Here is a 15,648-nt window from a genome sequence, read left to right as displayed (position 1 = left end):
ACTTCATTAACTCGAACTTTTAATTTTAACTAGGTACTTCGAGTTAACCAAGTCTGACTGTATTTTTAAATAGTGTATTGGAAAATTGTTTATTGACAACACCTATATTTCATGGAGCGCATCGCGTTGCGTTTTTTGCATGGTGGAATACGGTTACGGCGTACACTACAGAAGATCCTTCTGCTTTTAGAAGGATTTTTTAACTGTTTTCCCATTATTTGACTAATATTATTAATTATATGATGATTGATTAATATATTTAAATGATTTTGCAAATCGATTGTTATTACTTCTATGTATCGATTTCAGTGTAGATTGTTGTATCATCAGCAATAAGGGCTAGATTAGTATGTGGTTGACGCGTCTGTGGGTGTGGAATGTCTGATACGACGTTGATATTGATTAATAAAGTGTGGCAAAGTATTGATTGATTCCCAAGGAACACTAGCAGTTATTATAGCTGATTAAATAGGTAATATGTAATTTATTGTTTACTCAGTCGCAAAAATAAAAAAATAATATAAATTTATATCGAGTTTTTTTAAACTGAGCTATATATATCTATATATCATATTATCTAATAAATAATTATTTAATGCCTATGTCATCGAAAACGTGATTATTCTATATACAATAAAATTTAGTCGAATTATTGTGTACCTATGCGTCGTATTGTTATTAGTGTTTAACACTTTCAACAGTATATAATGTGTATTGTGTATAAGCAGTATTATATATATATACATTAAAAGTTATAGTAATGCTTGTAAAATTGTATTCCTTCGGATAATCGTATAATGAGTGTGAACCGACCCTCGTTATCAAGCGTAAACGTCTTAATAAAATATCATAATTTATCGGTTACAGATCACAGCCTAACGATAACCAAACCCGATGGCAAAACCACACCATCACAAGTCGGTAAAGTCGCAGCCCCTGCGGCGGTGGCGGCGGCAAAAGTCAAAGAAGCTAAAAGAGATGCTGTGGACCGAGAAACACTGCAAATCGTTGAGTCACAGCTGGACCACGTCACCAAGGGTTTCGACGCGGTATCCGTACTCTTCCAGTACCTCGTCAACGACGTAAGTACAAAACGTTAACGTTTTCGTGACGATCGAGCACGTCCTTGATGTGATACCTGTGTGTACGTAATATCGCCAGTGACCACAATATCATAGTGGTTATAGGTATGTAGGTAGTATACAGTGTGATTCTTTCGACAGCCAACGAAATATATTATTTTCCTCTCGAAAACCATAGATTTTGTTACCGGAAATTTCTTTTAAAAACACGCCCACAATATAATATATTCCAACATTATATTTATTTTATTTTATTTCGTCCTGGTTACGTCTGTCGGCGAAATATGTAGACTTTTGGTTTTTAAAAGGTAACCGCAGTATATCGCGTTAGTTAGCGCGCTATATCATTTACTACGTTTACATATGATACGAGTTGAGCCGTTCTTAATTTAAATTGATTTTATTATGAGTCGATCTAAATTTCCTGACTTGTTTACATGTGTGTCTTAAATATTAAATCGATATATTATAAAATTCTTCCAGCTCCATTATCATATTTAATACTTTTGACTTATCAATAATATCAATAATAAATGTTTACATGTACAAAAGTACAGCCGACTTTATTTATTAAATCGATTTGATTTGGTTAAACTACATATTCGAGCGTCCTTAAAATTTAAACGGTTTTTGTTATTAAGATCGATTTAAAGCGTTTACATGATGCATGATTAAACCGCTTTAGATTTAAAACCGACTGTATAAATAAATGTGCATGTAAACATAGTAATTTATAGGTAGGTACACTTGCCTATATGTGTTTAATTCCGTGATCTGCAAATTTACTTTTTTAAACATAGCGTCGCATTGAACGAATAGTTTATTAATTTTTAACCATATTTTATATTTTAGAGTGCAATGTGGTACTCAGCAAAATTTGTGATCAAACTATTTGAAAAACGGTTGTATTCGCGCATAAAAAAACAATTTATTAAATATAATATTACGTTGGCAGTTTTAGAAAAGTATATGACGAAATTAAAAGTATAATGAGTTATGATACATAATAATATAGGTTAACGTTTGAAAATCAAAAGTCGATATAGTAGGTTCACCAACCAACAATACATTACGGTAAAAAATGTTAGTTTTGCGTGTGTAATGTGTATCTTAGATTTCAGAAATAATTAGGTGCTTAGCTTATAAAAATAATACTTTTCGAAGTAATGAGAGTTGTTTAAAGGATCGCTCTGTATGTATCTACCTACCTATATGGTAATAGTGCGGTATCGGTATATTATAGATTTAATGCTATATAGATACCTATATAGGATAGTTGTTTTTGTTTTTGTTGTTGTTGCTGAGTTATATACCACCCCGCCCAATCACTCCTCCACCCCACAAACCACAACGTACGACTCTCGTCCTGACTCTGAAGTCCGAACCATATGTACATTGTACAATAATAATAATAATAATAATAATAATAAATACGATTCATTCCTATAACGACTGAATACCGACGCACAATAAAATATCGTAAATTCTTCGGTGTGGATAAGTCGTTTTCTCGTTATTCTTCTTCTTTTATATTATTATACAAAACAAAAACATCTAAAAAACCTGTCGTCAGTATGTAATAGAATAGCTTTGCGGTCGGGATAAGTACCGGGGCGAGTTATGTTTACATTTCCCCGCAAAGGATCGCTGTACAGTATTGTTTTTTCTTTCTTTGTCGAAAACGATTTTAAATTTTAATACAATGGAAACCATCTCTGCCGTACTTGTAATGCGCAAGTTAACGATTAGAATTTAGAACAAATTAAAAATTAAAAAATAAAATAAATTATACTTACTAGGTATGTCTTAAACATATGAAAATTTCATTTTATATATTATACAAATTGCTATACCAACGAACGAGTAACCAAATTCACACATTTTTAACAAAAAAATAACTAGAAATAAATTTATAGATATAATATAAGTAACTGAGAAAGCAAAAAAAAATTGTTTTGAGATACAAGGATACATTTTTTTGTTCTATTTTCAAACATATTGACTTATAATTTATAATTTAATGTTTTACTGCCATAGTGCTGTCTAGTTTACTGGTCATAATATTTTATATGTATTATGCAAAAAAAAAAAAAATGTTTTTATTTTATTGACTTTTACTAGGTGTATATTAGTCAAGTCATTTGCGACATTTTTAAACTATTTTTAAATATATCATCGTATTGAGTGTTTTCAACCTATAACTTCTTATATGGACTATTATATTATCCTCGATATTCTTATAATTTTTTGCTATACAGTCAACAATATTTTTAATTCGAGAAATTTCCTGTTTCACATTCAGACTTTCGCTCATCGGTCGATTGTTTTTTCGTGGACATTTTTTTTTCATTTTTAACATAATATACGTATTTGTGTGCCGTAATTATTTAATTCCTATAAGCATTCCCTGCTGATGAGTATAATAAAAGTATAATAATATAACCATCGTTTCTCAATATTATACTTATTGAATGGTTGAGTGGTCTCTTCAATAATTAAACTATACTACGGACAATCGGCTTTTGAAAGAAAATCGGTTGCATCATTGCGGTCATCGGCGAAAGTAAAACGTATTTTATAGGTATAATATCAAATATTAATTTTAAAATTAAAATTCGTACACCGTTTAAAATAATATTGTCTAATATTTATCCAAAAATCTTTCTTATTGGATAGTGATTTACTGTTCAATTGAAAATTTTTGTTATCTGACAAAGATGTCTTTTTAGTATTAAAACAAAATAAATGTTCCATAAAACATTTTTTTTTTAAATAAAGTCTTTCGCGTATTTTGTGAAAATCAAAAGTATTATTATTGTTTCGTTACTTTCAACAGTTTTCGCTTTAACCATAACATATATTTATGTATGTATATTATAAGGAGATAGAAAACGCCGCCTACGAGTGTTTTACTACTTGAGATATATACATGTAATATGTATTATAATATATTAATTTGGTACGCCGTTAACGCTGTTAAAGCGTCCGTGTTAAATTATTAATGGAACGAATTCGTCGAGAAAACATATTTAATATGTATGTATGTATATCCGTAAATATTACAAAATAATATGCCCAAACGACTTTTGTTATTATTATTTTTTTTTCCAACTTCGCTCGATTGTTTTTTTATTCTTAAATCTAATTATTTTTGGATAATAAACCGCGCTAGGGGGAGTGGGAAAAAAAATAATCATAAATCTCGTGATGTATATATTCCGGCTGCTACGACGATGACGACCCGACTTCCGGGAACTATTTTAAATTTCCATACCGTAAACAATAATAATAATATTATAACCTGAGGAGCGCATCACTACAACGGACGTGTCAGTAGCGCTTTGAGCTGGGTGTGGGGGGGGGGGGGAGGGCGTCTAGTCTCTTTTTCGGGCTCGTCTCACTGCGCAGTCAATGAGATCGTTCGTCGAGCACACGGTACGACGTGACAATGATGATGATGGTTTACCATCACCGATATACCGTATTCGTGGTTTCTAATTATATAATCGAACAGCTGTAGCGGTGTGCCGTCAGCTACGGCCCAGTGTTGTGGACCTGTACGATGATATATTTGTGTATTATACCTATACACACGCGCTAAACGCGTATTAATGTCAATCGGTACTTTACTCCGGACGATCGACCGTTTAATGTCGCGCGTATTCTCGATCGTCGTTCCGTTTCGATTTTCAGCATTTTATGCACGTCGTATAACAGCTATCCTACCCCCTACCTGTACTCGTTGCTATTACGACCCCGCGGAGTTTAGCGTGGATATTATGTTAAGTCTGTTTGCGTACAGTCTCAACATGGTAATTGATTTCGTTAATTCCATTTGTCACGCGTGTGTATTACGTAGAATATATTATATTATTGTGATATTATATTTACGTCGTTCTAACGTATTTTATTTTGCATTTTGCATTTTTCAGATGGACGCTCTGTCCACCACAAGGCTGAAACAACAATTGGATGCAAATCACAACGATTTAGTATCAACTAAATGTTCATTGGGTATGTAATCATTTTTATAAATGCATATAATATTATTTACATAATTTAACGACCATAACGATGACATTTTTGCGTTACGTTGTAGTGAATAAATTATTATGCATGTTTAACAACAAAAAAATTCCATATTAATCAATATGATAGAAATGTATAGTTTAACATACAATATGCGCTTATAAATAATTACAGAATTTGTAGTATTGGTATCCAAAATGTCATAATTAGACGAATTTCTATATCTGTTACAGACGAATCTCGGGCGAAATGTATACAATATCAAGAAGAAATTAATAAACTCCAGATTGAAATCGATGACTATAAGAACAATTTGGAAGTTAAAGAAAAACTCGTTAATGAAAGTAAGAACCGCCGCGTCCAATATAATATATTACGAATTATTTTTAACTGTAAAGTAAACGATTTCTCACGTACCACTGTTGTTATACGTGTCAATATTGAAATGTTATGTTTTAGTTACTTCTCTAAAAGAAACAGAAATCTATGGACTAGAAAAGAAGCTCGAAGTGCAAGCTAATAACCTGAGGTTGCAATTCAACGAAGAACTCAACAGACTCAAAAATGAATCGGACGAGGATAAAATGAAACTGATAATTTCGCATGACCAGCAAATCGTCGAGTTGCAGCAGACCAACAAACTCGAAGTGTCCCAGATGCAAAGGTCGGCTACGGAAAAACAGATCGAGCTCACCCAGAGGGTGTTGGTATTGGAAAATGAACGTGATTTGTTGAAGTCCGAGAGGGACGCACTAAAAGAAGAGAACCAGCGGTTGATCGAGGACAAAAAGCTACAGGTAATTTATTGTTTTGTTCAAATTGTTTTTCATCGAGTAAAAAATTAATTTCTATAAATTTATCCTATCTTTACGTAGAATACAAGTCTGGGTTACCAAAAGCTATTGGACGAAGTAGAATCGTTGAGGACCGTACTAGAATTGAAGAGTTCTGAAATGCAAGATCTCCGTAAGCAAAACGAAAAATTACAGAGGGAAGGCGACGATTTACCAGCAATTTTGCAAAAACTAGAAGCAGCCCAGTCTCGAGTTGAAGATTTAAACGTACAGCTACAGAGAAAGTCAGAAATTGAAATGTATGTATGTTATGCGTGGCATTCTATTATAGTTTTAAAGTCATACAAAATATATTACATAGTAATTGTTATGACTCGACCGCATCGTAAAGAAAAAATGTATATATAAATAATAATAATTGTTGATAGGCGTTGGCTTATGAAAATAATAACCAGGGTTTGGGATTCTTGGTGCTAAAAACCATTAAATTATATGCGTTAGTTAATGCTTATAAAAAGTAAAAATGTGCACTGATAATGTAATTAAAAAAATATTAAATTCTAGATATTTGACATCCATAACAATAACAATGAAAAAAATATGAATAAGACGTCATAATCCATAAACTATACTAGTTTTTGAGAAATGTACTTTTATTTATTAGGTTTTAATTTTGAAAAAAAAAGAAAATAACTTAGCCGTAATGACCCTGGACGTCTAGGTACCTACTCAAAGTTTTTTTTTAAAAATAATTGATTGAAATAGTTTTTATATCCTAACTATTTCATTTTCAGTTTTACGTTGATGTATGTACAAATAATCCTTTTAAGGCCCCTGCAAACGTGTCATTTTTAAGGAGTTAGCTTAGGCAATTCATTCGTCCCGGTTCGTTTTTGTGTGTGTATACTTCCCACCAATCACTCGCATCATACATATTACGCACGCGCCGTGCACATGTAATTTTGTCATTAGATCAAAATAATCAAAACCAATTTATGGACGTAGAATAGCTTTACGCCCGGCAATAATTGAAGTACTTCCAAAGATTCGATTTAAAAAATGTAAAGATTTTTAAATGCATAAACTAGATTACTATATATATATGCATCAATCGGAACACTTTTTCAATTTTAGCGAATCATTGACAGGAATAGACATTTTAAGTGTTATACATTTTAGATTCCGAGTGGAGTGAGGGATCTAGTGGTTTTATAATGGTGTTTATTTATTTTTTATCCTGTATACACAATTTCTACCAGAAGGAGTGCTTCGATTTCAACATATCCTATCTTATCTTTTAGCAAATTGGATCAAGATGGTACTTTAGAGAGGTCATTCTGTCAATCCGCTTACCCGCTTTTTTAAAATTGTATATTAAATGTATTAAAAACTATTAAAAATATTAAAATATTGAAAACGTGCACCGACCGATGCTCAGTAAACTCCACTAACAAATCAAAACTTTCTCAGTCGCTAAGGTTGTTTTTTTTTAAATTTTGTTAAAAAATTGATAGATTTTGAAGGGCCTTAATATAATCCTTATATACGATAACCCCGATGTTATTTATCGAGTTATATATATAACTTACCCCCAATATATGCAAAATACAATTTCATACTTTAAGTCTCCGAAACCTAACACTCTGCAGTTGTTTTGCCAAAATATGGATATACAAATCCGGATATTGTATATTAAGTTTTGTTAAATCACTGACTTGTAATAAAGATTTTGTCAGAACTTTATATTTGGTATAATATGAACACCTGCTTTGGTGGAATTTTCTTAATTAAGAAACTCGTAAATCGCTACATATTGCAGTTTAAAAATAAAAGTATTATATTAATCGTTGCTCTTGACGCGTGTTATACAGGCAACTCAGTCAAGAAAAAGATCAAATGGCTCGGGAAATTGACTTGGAAAAACAAAAGAAGAAACGGCTTTCGTGCCACAACGAAGAACTGCAGTGGAAACTGAAAAAGAGCACCGAAGTGGCTAATCATTTAGCTGTTTCAACAAAGAGATTGAGTGAGTCATCGAAACTCGTCTAAACAACGATGTCTGTTTGATGTTATTTGTTTTTTTATGAATAAAAATGTTTAATTCCGTAGGCCAAACACCGCAAGACCTTGCAGCTATGAGAGAGGCACAAAACAACTATCAGAAACTATGTAGCAGGGAGAGCTCGAATTCGGAAAACAGGTAATATTATAATATTATTAGTTATTAATAATATGTTGATCATCATTATTGTTCACTTGAGCGGGCTCAAGTCGAGCGTGGCGTGTTTTTATGGGTGATAGGTATCTTTATAAAGTCATTTTATTCTAGTGGTGTTATCCGTGTTCGATATTGTTATGTTTTCTCGCTACCAAATATTATCACCGCAATACTAATTGTACTGTCGTCTCTGTAGGAAGTAAACTTGTACTGTCGAAGATATAGGTACATGACTGTGCATTAACGAGTCAACAAGCTTAGGCGATTTATACTAAATTAATTAATTTAACGCACTATATAATTTCAGTTTTTTTATTAACTTAATTTATTTGCCCTTGTGTTATGACTTAAAGTAACGCAATATATCTCGCAACTGCTCGTCTGTTACAACTTCCCAATTAAGCTAAATTTGAATTTTCATTAACAAATGTATATGTACCTACATTTTTTATGTTCGTCTCCTGAGTATGAATGCTATTTTCTTTTTTAACGCCATTGCGTATTTGTACTATACCGGTGTTACGTTAATTATTTTTTAGTGAAAAAATTTCATTAAAATATTTTAAAACTTAATGAGTTTATGTTAACATAAACTATTAAAATTTCTTTTAACTTAAACATTTAAATAAAAAAATTAAAATCCTTGACTCTAGTCTTTAGTTACTTCTAACTGAATTAAAAAATATAATTTTATTAACATGCACTGTTTTGCAAAAATGTTGTTGAACGTATTGTATTTCGGAATTTTTTCGATTTATTACATTTCCATTTTCATGTCCAATCTCGAATACGTATTTCTACTTACGTGTATTGTAGAAATCGTGTATTTTCCATGTATTCGAGCACACACAAAAATGTCTTTCTCTCAAATACGGAATGTCCGAACGTGTAGTATATATTTCCACTTTAACTTCGGCAGCTCACCCCCCCCCCCCTGTACAACCCAGTCATCAATTTTACAAGAATAAAATGTCAACGTATATCATAGCTAATGATAATATATTGTTGGTTGTGTTTGGTATTCAGCGGTGACGAAGACACGATGACCAGCCAACTGGTGGAGGTAGACTCGGAGGCACCGGCCCGGATACTGGGAGTGATGAAGAAGAACGATTCGTTGTCGTACGTGTTCGAGGTGGAAGAGGAACCGTCGGAGATCGCCACTCGTCTGGTGCGCCGGGCCAGCAGCCTGCGGTCGGTGGGCAAGTCGCGGACGCGTGCACGCGGACAGGCTGGCGGCGAGAAGCGGTCGCGGGCCAGCTCGCAGTCGGGTGGCACCTCGTCCGACAAGTCAGTGGAACTGGACTCGGCGCTCACCCGGAACCTGGACGAACTGTTCGCGCCCGGCCCGAACGACCGGTACCTGAGCGACTGTTTCACGTGCAGCTCGGACTCCTCCAACTCGTCGCCAGAGCACCACCTCCACAACGTGGTGCAGACCTACGAACAGAACCATGGCCCATCCTATGTACAGGTGGTCGCCGAGCAGACCGGCGGCGGTGATAAGGCCCAGGGAGATGGTCTGACCATCGTCTGAGAGGATATTTTAGTCGTCTTCGAACGGATGGGTGACGGGAGGGATGGAAGGAAAGTCCTAAGGGATAGATCCTCATAATATCATGTTCGCGCACAATACGCATTCACTGTTAGACTAATTTTTCTCTCGTTAGATTGTGCCAAAAACCTTAAGAAATTTTGTCCACAATCCACAACCATGTTTATATTATAATTTTATATTGTGTGTTTAATGTAAAAATCAAAATACCTTTTACTTTTTACCGCTAACGTCGTGTCGTTTTGAATTTTTATTACGATTTTATTTTGTTTTATAAAAGCGCCTGAGTGTGTGTATTTTTTTCTCTAGTAACTCTTAAGACTGAATTCTTTAAAAAAAAAAAAAAATTGACCGAGTCTTGGGGAGAATTTTTTTTTTTTGAAAATGTGTCAAGAGAACATAATAATTATTAATTTTTAATTGTATCGCTTACACAGTGTAACTATGTTTTTATTTTAAGATTTAAATGTTTATAATGTAGTCTAACGAAAGCGTTTTATTTATTTTTTAGTATTAGTTTCCGCGAAATAGAGGTATGCCACCTACATTTTATTTAAATTCCCTGTGACCATTTTACCATATTACTTAAATCTTGTGACTTACGCGCCTTATTGCGCTGCGTCATTGTTAGTCTTTACTGTTGTAATTTATTTATATTTTTTAAAACAATACTGCACAACGAATCGTGTAAGTTAACGGTTTGCCTAGCGTTTCATTTGTATTGTATAACTTTGACTTGTCTGACCTAAATATAACTTATCTGATGGTTTATGTGTCAAACATAATACATTAGGCATGTAAAATGTATATTATTTTATTTTTCATTCTTTTTTTTCCCTGACGTTCGAAAACATTTTTTCGAAAAACATGTATGCATTTATCTACACCGTCTTTGAATTAAATTTTGTTTTCTCAAAAAATCTTGTACTATCCTTTTCCTATTTTCTGTACTATCTAACTCTTTTACCTTTTCTCTTGTACTTTAAATGTTATTTTTATACTTTCAATTTAAATGTTCATTTACAAACATTGTAGATACCTGTACAATTTGTCCAAAGAGCTTTGACAGATTTTGTTTTTCAAAATTGTCATTTTGGAGTGTATGATTTTTTTTTTTTTTTATTAGTTATTAGTTTATTTTGTGATATGTGTATGAATGTATTTTATATATAATATTTATATATATGGACATTGTTTATATATATATATATATATGTATAATATTATATATTGTGTAATGTATATAAAATGTTCTGTTTGATTATTATTATTATTATTATTATTTTGTTTGTTTGTTTGATTGTTTGATTGATTTCTAAAGATTTTGTTACAAAATGTTTATTCCGATAAACCGGGTATGTATTTTAAATTTATCCTATTGAATGTTTATTAATATATTATTATACAAAATGACGAATCTATCGTAAGCTGACTACATATTTTTTTTATTTTTATTCTGTAAAGTAGGTAGTTTGTACACATCAGTAGGTTTAGCCATGTGTCCTTCATATACACTAGGTATGTTTACATATAAACGTTCCATTGTATGTATTGTGAGTGGTAATATTTGTGGCCACTCACTATTTGAATGGTTTCAAGTACCATAATGATGTAAACACATTGAGTAATGTATGTCCAGTAAAGATAAAAAAAAAAAAAACATATTGTAATAATATTATTTGGTTTAGTGGAAAACATTATAAATCTTTTGTTTTGTTGCTGTATTAAAGCTTTTTTGAATTTGTACAACAAACCAATAATATCAAATGAGTAAATTAGTATTTAAATTTAAATGTGTTAATCATTAGGTTTTGTGTATAATAAAGACATGTTGGATCTCGAATGGCTTGGGTGATATTTTATAACTGATTTATTTTTCGCTTCAATAGTTTGAAAATAAAACAATTTTTTTTTTAAATATTCTTATTTTTACAGAACTATTATGGTAATGAGGTGAAGACTTATTATAATAGATTTTTTCAGTTTATGGGTAGGTGCATCATGATTTATGATTAATGATAAATAAAATAGGGGGCGAATATTTTTTTTACAATACAATACCATGAGCAATTAACGGGGAGTGGTTGCTTGAGTATGCTTAGCAGTCCCATTTTTAAAATAAGCACATTCATAATTTATACCATTTAAATTTTATATTAATGTGTTAAAACCAGTTGTTATATATTATGTTTTAAATATGATTAGAAATTTAAAGGGTGGGGAAAATTGCTCATTGTGTGATCTATGATTCATTATCATAAGACTATAACTGAAAAATAAGGGGCTCAGCTCCTCTATTTGGGTGCCTATTCCAAAACATGAAAATGTTATAAATATAATTTTTTTTTTGATATAATATCAATCCCCTCCTTTGGAAATTCTTTGTAGCCACCGTGGTAGTGTATGCGTTGTGATCATTAGGCTAAATTATACATTTTCATTGCATCATATTATATTCATTGATCCAATCATATGATTTTGATACTGAAAACTGTTTTAAACAACTCAAAATCTTTATTCTGGAGTTTACGAAAAACGTTATCTACCTATTTACTTAATTATCTAAATGTTGAAAATAAATTAAAAATATTTTGTACAATTTTATACTTAACAAGACAAAAATGTTGATAAGTAGGCTATGTAATATCTATCTAAATAAATAGTTCAAAGTTGATCCTAAAAGCATTTTAGAAATCAAAAAAAAAAAATAGAAAAATTTATAAAGTAGGGACTCATATTTAAAATTGCCAACTACATTCTCTAGAATCTCAAACAGAAAAAATATTCTTAGTAATTAACTCATTAAAAAAGTATTATTTATAGGGAACCAGGTTATTGATGTTTAAAAATTCAGCTAGACTTAAAATCATAAAATAAAATTGAAAGAGGGTTTTTGCAGCCGCAGCCAAATGCATTTTAGAAATCAATAAAAAAATTTAGAAAAAATTATAAAATAGGGACACTGAGGATATCAAATTACAATCTCCAAATTCTTAGACAGAATAAACTATTTTCTCTAACTAATTTATGAGGTTATTTTAAGAATCAACAAAGATATATAAAAAAAATTTAGATTGCACCAGGTTGTCAAGTTTAAATTATATAATATAAGTTTAAAAATCTATATAAAAAGATCAAAATGAAGTTAAATATATATATATATATAAAATTAAGGGGGACGCGAAAGCCCGCAGGCAAATGCATTATAAGAAGCAAAAAATTAAATTAGATAAAATTAAATTCTTTAAATACTCTTAAAAAAAACTTAAAAAATAAATTGCTATAACGAACTAGAGACTGCAGTCTATTACCTCCAGAATTTTAAATTATATAGTAAGTAAACAGGTACTCAGTGTACTCCCAGGTATATCTGGTTAATTTTTAAAGACATTTATATAAAATAATCTACTCAAGTTGAATTTTTTGAATTTGAATCAAAAAAAAAAATTTTACGAGGAGTACCTGGATGAAATAATAATACTAGACAAGAGAATACGCTGGAATCTAAATACTGTAGTACATTTTAACTATAATCCAAAAACTAGGTATTGTTTACGTTAAAATAAACCAACAATTATTATGATCAGAGGTGTATAACCATAATATATGTATTAGAAAATGTATAAAAATTAATGCAATTTATTAAGGATGCAAAAAAAATAAATGGGAAGATTGGGAAATTTCACTGAATGCTTATTTTACCAATTCTTATACTTGATACAATTTTCAAAATATTTAAAATTTATTTTTTCACCATTTTACGGACAATTTCATGTTTCAAAATTTTTTTTTTTTCTATGAATATCAATAAAATTTTATCTGTTGGGCCAAAAAGTGTAATAATTTAATACAAAGCTCCTGATATATTGTTACAATAGCAGTTGAAAAATATTAAAAATACATAGTCACAATTTTTTTTTATAAGCATTTAAAGATCGAACTTTGACTAAATTTATCAAATTTAAAATTGAATAATGATTTTGTAGTTAAAAATGTATAAAATGTTTAACTTTCATATCCAAGGATTCAAAATTTAAAACAAGATTCCACGTAAAAACTAAGTAGTTCATTCCGTTACCAAAAAATCTAAAAAATACATTTACACAGTTTATTTTTACAGTCATTTTAAGTTCAAATTTGGACAAAATTGCATATTAAAAACCAGTGGAATAATTATTTTAGTTATTTTATTGTGATTGTATAATATTATTCGTGGGTACTTGAAACTTCTGAAGTATACTATTATTATATCTATCGATTTAACTCTTTTAGATTTTCTATATAAATATTTTCAACTTTGATGATCAGCTGCAGGTGGTCTCCGAAGATTCATTCTTTAATGAGCTAATTATTGTGAATAGGTTTTTCTGTTTAAGAATCTGGAGATTGTAGTTTGCATTATTTAGAGTGTTCCTACAATATAATTTTTCTAAATTTTTTTTTGTTTTCTAAAATGAATTTGCCTTTCTTTGTGCGCCCATGTCTCAATTACAATTTTTTTTCACAACTTCAACTCTATAGCCGATTTATTTGTATAGATTTTTTAGGCATTGATAATCTGGTGACTTCAAAATAATCATTCTTTAATGAACTAATTATACTTAAACAAATATTATTTCAAGATAAGTATTAAGTAGGTATATGTAAGCTATTGTATTCAGTTGATATCAGTAATCAATAATTTTCACCCACGAAAAAATGAAAATTTAAAGCTGCATTCTTCAGCATATTACTTCGTGAAATCGAACTTTTCATTAAAAGATGACCATTTCATAAAATGGAAATGAATATTTTACACTTCGAGTTCAAATTTGGTCGAAATTACAAATTAAAAAACCTAGAATAATAACTATTTTAGTTATTTTACTAAATCCCCCCACCCTTAACCACTATGGCACTATACTATGAGAATCTGACTGGAAAAAAGTTGGGTCGGAAAAGCAGTGAAAAGTTTCCCTAGTCTAATAAAAACTTAAATGACGCCATTGGTCACACAATAATTGATAGAATACCTAGTTAATTTGTATATTGTTTTCATTATATTATTTATTCATATACGTACACTTATTTTTATTTAGATAGAGTTTTTGATAAATTTTCACTGTAAGAGTTGTCAAATTTGTAAAAAAATTAGCTGGGTAATTTTTAATATGTTTACTGTGTCAGGTGGAAATAAATAAATTATTAATGAATAAATGCTTATTTAATTTTTTTTTTTATACAATTATTACTGTTTTGAATGATAATATACATTTTTAGTTTGAATGAAAATATTTTTCTAAGCTTAGTAAAATCCTATTAATAAATTAAAATTATTTACAATAAAGGGTTGGATGAGCGAAGTGTCACATGGGTTTGAGTGACTGTCTAGTTTGTACCCAGCAAAGTGTTGGCATTCCAATAACAGTAAATATTCGATAATAATTAATTATACTCGTCAAAATTGAATTTTTATAAATGAAAGTTAGTGGACAAATGTTCAGGAATGTGAAAAAATTCCTGTTTTATCAATTTATTGTTATAAAAAAAAGTATCTAGTCTTAAAAACTATAACAATAAAATATGGTAAAATATATCTCATAAAAAAAATAAACGCATAATGACATCAATAATTAAGTAAAAAATATATAACCTAAACTAGTAACAGATTTTGTTCTTGTTCTTCATTCAATAATTCCAATATTCATTAAAAATGTTGTACAGCTCTTTCTTCCGTATCATTGTCCATTGACTACCTACTTTGAGGGAATTTATGAACTATTTATTATTAATTAAAATTTGACACATTATAATTGTATCATCATATTATAATAGCTTAAAAATAAATATCATACACCTATGTAATAGGAATAAATAGAAATACGACAAGACGGAAAATGAATACCTACCTACAAAATAATTATAAATTATCACAATATTATTGTCTATCATATTTGGTCTACAAATCTTATATAACATATACCTAGAAGG

At 30.3% G+C, this 15,648-nt stretch overlaps 1 protein-coding gene across 1 annotated transcript in view; it reads left to right on the top strand.

The window, feature by feature from the left end:
- LOC100169373 overlaps window positions 1–11,521 on the top strand; it is a 40,330-nt gene extending 28,809 nt beyond the window's left edge. The window contains exons 6-13 of the mRNA XM_001942756.5: window positions 868–1,082; window positions 5,015–5,096; window positions 5,345–5,455; window positions 5,571–5,908; window positions 5,987–6,204; window positions 7,777–7,931; window positions 8,015–8,105; window positions 9,150–11,521. Coding sequence (XP_001942791.2) covers window positions 868–1,082; window positions 5,015–5,096; window positions 5,345–5,455; window positions 5,571–5,908; window positions 5,987–6,204; window positions 7,777–7,931; window positions 8,015–8,105; window positions 9,150–9,660 — 1,721 coding nt within the window. The 3' untranslated portion in view covers window positions 9,661–11,521. The remainder of the gene's footprint in view (window positions 1–867; window positions 1,083–5,014; window positions 5,097–5,344; window positions 5,456–5,570; window positions 5,909–5,986; window positions 6,205–7,776; window positions 7,932–8,014; window positions 8,106–9,149) is intronic.
- The last annotated feature ends 4,127 nt before the right edge of the window (window positions 11,522–15,648 follow it).

The sequence above is a fragment of the Acyrthosiphon pisum genome, chromosome A3 (genome assembly GCF_005508785.2).
Source record: "Acyrthosiphon pisum isolate AL4f chromosome A3, pea_aphid_22Mar2018_4r6ur, whole genome shotgun sequence".
Taxonomy (NCBI): domain Eukaryota; kingdom Metazoa; phylum Arthropoda; class Insecta; order Hemiptera; family Aphididae; genus Acyrthosiphon; species Acyrthosiphon pisum.
Note: the sequence above shows the minus strand (reverse complement) of the source record. Positions and strands in the feature narration are given on the sequence as shown.